This window comes from Helianthus annuus, chromosome 11 (genome assembly GCF_002127325.2).
Source record: "Helianthus annuus cultivar XRQ/B chromosome 11, HanXRQr2.0-SUNRISE, whole genome shotgun sequence".
NCBI classification, from domain to species: Eukaryota; Viridiplantae; Streptophyta; class Magnoliopsida; order Asterales; family Asteraceae; genus Helianthus; species Helianthus annuus.
Window position 1 is genome coordinate 48587218 of NC_035443.2, and position 7113 is coordinate 48594330.

At 38.1% G+C, this 7113-nt stretch overlaps 1 protein-coding gene across 1 annotated transcript; it reads right to left on the reverse strand.

Moving 5' to 3' along the window:
* Window positions 1-1180: 1180 nt before the first annotated feature.
* On the reverse strand, window positions 1181-3389 carry LOC110890298 (GDSL esterase/lipase At5g55050). The gene is made up of 5 exons (XM_022137893.2): window positions 3138-3389; window positions 2914-3044; window positions 2341-2577; window positions 2008-2254; window positions 1181-1564 (listed from the first exon to the last, which is right to left on the reverse strand). Exons 1-5 carry the CDS (start codon window positions 3364-3366, stop codon window positions 1344-1346), a joined length of 1065 nt encoding a protein of 354 aa, XP_021993585.1. The 5' UTR covers window positions 3367-3389; the 3' UTR covers window positions 1181-1343.
* Between the last annotated feature and the right edge of the window lie 3724 nt (window positions 3390-7113).

Consider the following 7113-nt stretch of genomic DNA (forward strand, 5'->3'; position numbering starts at 1 on the left):
TGCGGGAAGTGCATGGTCATCACATCACTTGACAGTTGAAAGGACGTCCGAGACTTAAAGACACGAAGATCGAGACAAAGCTACAGCCAAGGGGGAGTTTGTTGGTGCACTTGTGTCTGTACTTTGTCTGTATTTTGTAGTGTCATAAAACGATGTCTTTTGTTAGTCTTGTTTACGTCTTTTGTGGTTTGTATATGTGTTTGGATGTAAGTTTGACCAAGTCAACCATCCTCCTGGTTTGACTTGGCCAAACAGTCAACACTTAGTTTGTAACATATGTTGTGTCGAAGGATGTCATCGAAGGATTGTTCATATCCTTCGATGACCTCGAAGGATAACCTTCGATGACCTCGAAGGATAACCTTCGATGGATACAAATGGACCTCGAAGGATATACCATCCTTCGAGGTATATGTGGATCCTTCGGAAGGTTTCTGGTCGATAGATGATCTTTCGACAGACATTCTGATCCTTCGACACAATCTATCTGTTATGGGTATATATACCCATGTATGGGTTCATTTCAAAAAAAGACATCAGGAAGACATTTTGAGACATCCGATAGAGTTGTATGTGAGTGAACCAAGTCTTGTAGAGAGTATTTTCAGTTTGGTCAAGGGCTGTAACCGTGTCCACTGAAATACAAGAGAAAACTTTGATATCTCGTGTGTCTACCTTTCTCTTTGTAGCTTGTGTTCTCATATAAACTACCGGTTTGCATTCTAGCTTGGATTCCGCACTTGCTAGTGTGTTAAACATAACAAGGATAAGGTTTAACCTCGACCTCCGGGGGACCTACAATAAGAAAGACATTGTTGGAAAACCTCTATGGCTGCCACCTCAGCTTTTCTTATGTCAGTGGCATTTGCCCTTTTATAGAAGGTATAGATAATATAGATATAGATTATCAATAAAAAAAATAAACGATGCCATTTTCGCCGGAAAGAGAACATTAGCATAAGGGATTTTTGGGGAAATACAGTCGATGACCTTCATATGGAGTAAACACAGGTTAAAGACCGCAAGCATGGATTGGGAGAACCTGGTGAAATTTAACTTGATCTCACAAATGTAATTTATTTTTTCTTGTAATATTGGGTGAGTAACAGTGGTGTTGGCTATGTTGCTAAAACCTCAATGATAATTTCGGTCTGTAAATTGTTGGTGATGAATACAAGTAGTAATTTGCTGATAAAAGGATAAAAAAATAAAAATAAACGATGCAACTTAATTTATAAGATGGCTTTTGCTTGCCACGTTCTTACAGAATCATTCATTATGTTACAAGCTTTTATTTTTTTGCCATATCGTTATTAATTATTATTTGTTGTCTAGATCTTGATTTAACCTGCAAGAAGTTGCTCCACATTCATGGGAACCATAAATTGTTGTGATCCACTGTATAACATTTCTGAAAAGAAGCTTGCAGCTGCTTCTGTTGTATGGACACGATCCCAAAAAAAATAGTTTTTCCTGTTCGGACAAAAGCGCGCTATTGGGATGCATAGCACATCAGCATTTAGGTTTCCGAGCCCACAACAAGCTTCTTTTATCTCTGTAAACCCTAAAATCAAACATAAATATATAATAATATAAGCTTTTATTATTACTTTGCCTTTGGCTAACCAACACTTTCTTATTAATAGCGGATATTTAATGCCATCACTTTGTTGTAGTTTTACTCTTAAGTTGTCGTTGACAGTGACATGTTCAAATCTTTTTGAACGGGGATTATCATAAAGTTTTATTTTTAACAAATACAACCAGCAGATAACTCATGTTTTTTTTAAAAGAAAAAAAAAAACCTTGATTTTATTAAAAAGTCCAACAAATGCTAGTGATTAGGGTCAGCGATCCTCCCATGACCCTCTTTGTTTTTACCCACATTTGTGGATAGATTAGTTGAAGTGACTTTAAAAAGAAATTTGTTGCGACACCATGTTTTGAAAGATTCTAGTTTTGTGACTGTACAAATATATAATGTATATTATTCCATATATAAGATACCATAAGTCTCATTTTGGAAGAGGCTGACCCAAGCACCATAATAATCAAAGTAAGCAGAATTCATTCCCGGTAATTCAGACTTCAATCCTTGTAGCATCATCTTTAGACCATCATTATACTTGATCGTCATATTATTTAATTTGATGTTGCATTCACCAGTTCGGTTTGTCCTTCTTTGAATCGGGCAACAACCAATTGCCGGAACTCCAGTCACCACCAATTTCCGCGCACCCAGTCCATACAACGTCTGCATTTGTTTCAAACGCATTCATTTAAATCAGTTAAACAAGTTTTTTATTTCTAAAATATCTTGTTAGTTACCAAAAGTCTTACCTTAAATAACCCTTTGAAGGTGGACAACATACGATCAACATATTGTTGTGGGGTATACAGTTTAGCAACAAGCGAACCGACCGTAAAATATGCAAACAAATCGTTGGTTCCAATAACGATTGGGAATAAGGATTTGGATAGGTGAGCCTGTGCACCAGATGGTCCTAGCTGACGGACCAGTCTGTCGCGGACCATGGTGAAGTAGTCCACTTGTTGTCCTAAAGAAAGTGCCTGTACCTGCATTCACAATGAATATATATAAAATTAAAAGTTAATATAAACAAGTTACGTATATTATATATTTTGTATAGTATACACAAGATAATATAAACAAGTTACGTATGCTATGTATTTTGTATAGTATACACAAGATAATAAACAAGTTACATACAATGAAGGCCACGTGTTTGAACTTTTTTAGTAATTATAGTTTGCACATCATCGGTATATATAGATATAGTTAAAGAGTACAGGTTATTAGGGTTACATAATTACACTAATACCCCGTATTAATAATAAACATTATAAAATAACCAAAGGTTTATTTAATCTATGTAACAGTTGGTTTCTTACAGCCATTATTCGACCGGATTCGTTAAGTATGCCGCCTCCTCCAGATGCAAAGCTGACTCCGGTGATGGGTGGTGTTGCACTACCATTCAATGATAAATACGGTGGCGGTACTGGTAATCCAATCTCCTCCACTGTCAAAACATAAAAGTGTGCAACAAGTGGATTTTACGAGGGGTGTGTTGATCGCTAAAAAAGAAAATGACTAAATACATGTGGAATAATACCAAGAAAGTCAGGAATATTCTTCCCATTAGAGAATCTTCCGGTGGGTTTGCTGTTGGGAAAATCAATGCCATTGTGGGGGAAATTAGCCTTGGCAGTTGAAAGTGGTAGGTAATTATTGTTTCCGACGTCCATAAACGAGTCACCAAATACGTAAATAGCTGGTGCAGCAGGTTGAGCTTTACAGACACTAATGGTAAACACCAAAACGCACACAAACATAAGAGCCATGGTGTGTGGGTGAACTTGTGAGGGGGGTTGTGGGGTTTATAAATGGGCTAATGGCTACCTGCTAACGTGGATAATAAGGAGTTTGAGTGTGAGTGAAGGTTTTCATTTAGACTTTGTTGCACAAGGCAGGCAATTGTGTCAACCATTACTTAATAAGAGTTAAATGTTCCCGTGAAAATAAAATAAACGTACGAATTGAAAGAAAAGTAAAAAAAGTGGCGGTGTCATTTTGGTAATTATCACCAACTTCAAAATTACTCTACTAGAGTAATTTTGAGCTTTTGTAGAGTAATTTTGTAAATGTTCAAGGTAGAGTAATTTTGGTCGTGTAAGGTAATTATCAAAATTGTAGGGTAATTATCAAAATTACACTACCCCCCCCCCCCCCCCAAACCTAAAAAAACCTAAACCATTGTAAATGTTCATGTAGAGTAATTTTGTTCGTGTAGGGTAATTATCAAAATTGTAGGGTAATTATCAAAATTACACTAACCCCCCCCCCTCCCCCAAACTAAAAGCTAAAAACTAAACCATAAAGCTAAACCCCATAACTAAATGCTAACAACATTATTCTACAAGACATTTTCCAAAATTACTCTACAGAAGTCAAAATTACTCTACTAGAGTAATTTGATAATTACCCTACATTTCCCAAAATTACTCTACAGATGCTCAAAATTACTTTACAAGACAGTTTTTTGCTTTTTCCCCAGTTATTTTGAAGTTGCTCATAATTACCAAAATGACACCGCCACTTTTTGTTTTTTCCCTCAATGCGTACGTTTCGTACGTTAATATTATTTTTATTTGATCCTTTACCTACTTAATAATGTGGTAGGTATTTTTATAATTAGATCACCTGTAATTGGCATGTGGGGCTCAGGTCTTATCATCGCCACACCCACGGAACACCTTGATGCAGTTCCGTGAGCGGGGCGTGAGGGACTTGCGAGTTAGCCCACGGGTGTGAAGAAAATGTGTTAGAAGCCAAAAAGGTAGGGTTTAAGGATGGTAAAATGTAGACAACCTTACCACTATTTCGTAGGAATAGAGAGACTGCTTCCAATGAGACCCCCGATTCTATAGTACTGTAATCAGGACAAAGGCCAATTAGTGTGTACCCCCTTTGTCTTTCGGCTATCAACGCCATCACAAGATGCATGATTAACCGTTCCCCACTTTTAATGTTATTTTACGAGATTAGTAAAATAACGTTAAAATTAGTGCAATTTTACTTTTGCCCCCGATTGCCCACACGTATATATACATTAGATATTTTACTACAATATTTAATCTAAGACTTAATTTGATTTTTCTTAAATAAGTTGCGCTTCGCAATTAAAAAAAGAAACTAGTTATGCAGTCTTCTTTATTAATTTTTTTCTTAACATTCCGGATATAATTTCCAAAACAAAGTTGTTTTATAAAAATGTATATTTTTTTTTGTCTTGGTGTGAAGTCAAAGCTCAGTGGTTTAGATTGGAGAGTAGAGTAAGAACGGAAGGAAGATGAGGAAGAAGATCTACTAACCTTTGGGGTGGAAGAGGAGAAGGATGGCTTGTCCGTTGGCGGCTTCGGCAGCGGTCCTTGCGAACTCGTATGTGGCATCCACTACAAAACCGACAAACAGACAAGACGACTCAAACAAATGACTCAATAAAAATATAAAAGACACTAAAAATATTTAGACTCCTACGACTCAAACAAAGAATTAGCACGTATGATGTCAAATAAGTCCAAACATGTAACGCCCAGCGTCCCTAAACTTTAGACTCTTGGCAAGATCAGTCCTTGAACTTCTATTAGTTGCCCATTTTGGTCCCTGTTGTTATGTGATGTTGATACTTTGGTAATTTTGGTGAGAATCTTATTAGATACTTGATTCATGATACTTAACGACGAGACTTGATTCTTTATCCTAGATACTTGATTCATGATACTTAAACTACGAGACTTGACACTTAATCTAGATACTTGACTCATGATGCTTAAACTAGACACTTGATTCTTAATGATTAAACTAGATACTTGTACCTTAATACTATGAAAACTAGATTCTTTATTGATGATTCTTGATACTTGATACTTGGACTCTTGATTCTTGAAACTTGAGAAACTATGATTCTTGACTCTTGAACCTTATTTGGTGCCTGACTCTCGAGACTCGTGAAACTTGATTCTTGGTTAAGCGAGATACTGGAGTCTTGTCACTAGCGGAATCTATGAAACTTTATGGTTATAATGTAATCTAGTTACGAGATACTTTTGCCCAAATTATATACAACGCAACGCTTAATCTAATTCACGAATCAAAGACGGGAACGCGGAAAGGTTGGATTGGCCAGAGTGGCAATCCGATCGGATTGCCACCCGATCGGATTACCACCCGATCGGGTGACCACCCGTTCGGACTACCACCCGACCCATGCGCACCTTATCTCTTTCTCACACCCTCACACTGTAAATAGGAGCTGTAACATCAGTCCTTCACTGATGTGACAGCCCTGCTCGACTCAGACGCACAAGCACCTTTCTCCTCCATTTTCTTGACGATTTCGGTACGTTCCAAGACTAGATCCTTGTACTTTCTTGATCTACACTTCGTCCTTTACGTGATTCACCTTTGAAATCACCTTTTTCACCATGAAATCTCTCGGATCTAAGATCTTGAAGATGACGTCATCATGGTAGTTTGTACAAACTACTATATGATGTCATTCTTTGAAAGATCTAGCCAAGATCTAAGTGATTTCGTACGTTTTTCATCAAATCTAAGCAAGATCTAAGAGTTTTGATAATGAAACTTAGGCTTTTCTTCATCTTTTCTTCAACTCTTACTTATTTCAGTGGAAACCGGGTCTAAATGGACTGTAGACTTGATAAGTAGTCTAAAGTCGGCTTGGATCTGAGTTATTACCAGTGAAGACAAGCATGGAACGGATTCCGACATAAACTCGTTAGGACAGACGACTGATCGGACAGGGGTGATTCCCACCCAATCAGAACGCATGTGTGCTGAAAAGTTTACCGTTGTCAATATGTGTCGTGCCGTCACCATAAAGCTAGAAACTTAGAAATTTTAAGAAATGATAAACAAAAACAAGGATCGCCCGATCGAGCGGCAACCAGATCCCCTATCAGGTGACACTTGCCCTTTAACTTGAAACTTTGAAACTCTTCAACTCTTAGAGTCTTTTGAACATGGAAACTTTGGAAACTTTGATCGAGTGGCAACCCGATCGGACAGCCGCCCGATCGAGCAGCCACCCGATTGAGATGACCAAAACACTTAACACCCGGATCGAGGGGCAACCCGACCGGGCAGCCGCCCGATCGGACAGCCACCCTATCCCCTCACTTGTGAAAAACAAATCAAGAGGCCATCCGATCGGGCAGCCATCTGTCTCCTCACGCACATGTGTCACCCGACCGACTGGCAATCCGATCGGATTGCCATCCGTTCGGACAGCCATCCGAATCCAGTGACTGAATTGACACTTTGAGCAACCTTGTTATTCTGCCCGACTCTTATCCTATTGTAATCTAATCAGGCTAATTCTAAAAAGAGCTCCATTTGATCTAATAACAGTTGCGACTGTTAAGCAATCACTGTGAGTATACTCGATCCCCTTTTACTTTAAACTTTTGGGGTGCAACATGTATTCTATGAAACTTAAACTTGAATCTTTGAAACTTAAACTCTATCCGGTGTGTACGTGAAACTTGTGATTTTGATTCTTGACTCTT

Bases quoted from the DNA above. Each gene is read 5' to 3' on its own strand.
- LOC110890298 (XM_022137893.2), bottom strand. From the start codon at position 3,366: ATGGCTCTTATGTTTGTGTGCGTTTTGGTGTTTACCATTAGTGTCTGT. The intron at 3,045-3,137 runs GTATTATTCCAC...ATGTTTTGACAG, and splicing joins GAATATTCCTGACTTTCTTG to TGGAGGAGATTGGATTACCA. The intron at 2,255-2,340 runs GTAAGACTTTTG...AAACAAATGCAG, and splicing joins CCTTCAAAGGGTTATTTAAG to ACGTTGTATGGACTGGGTGC.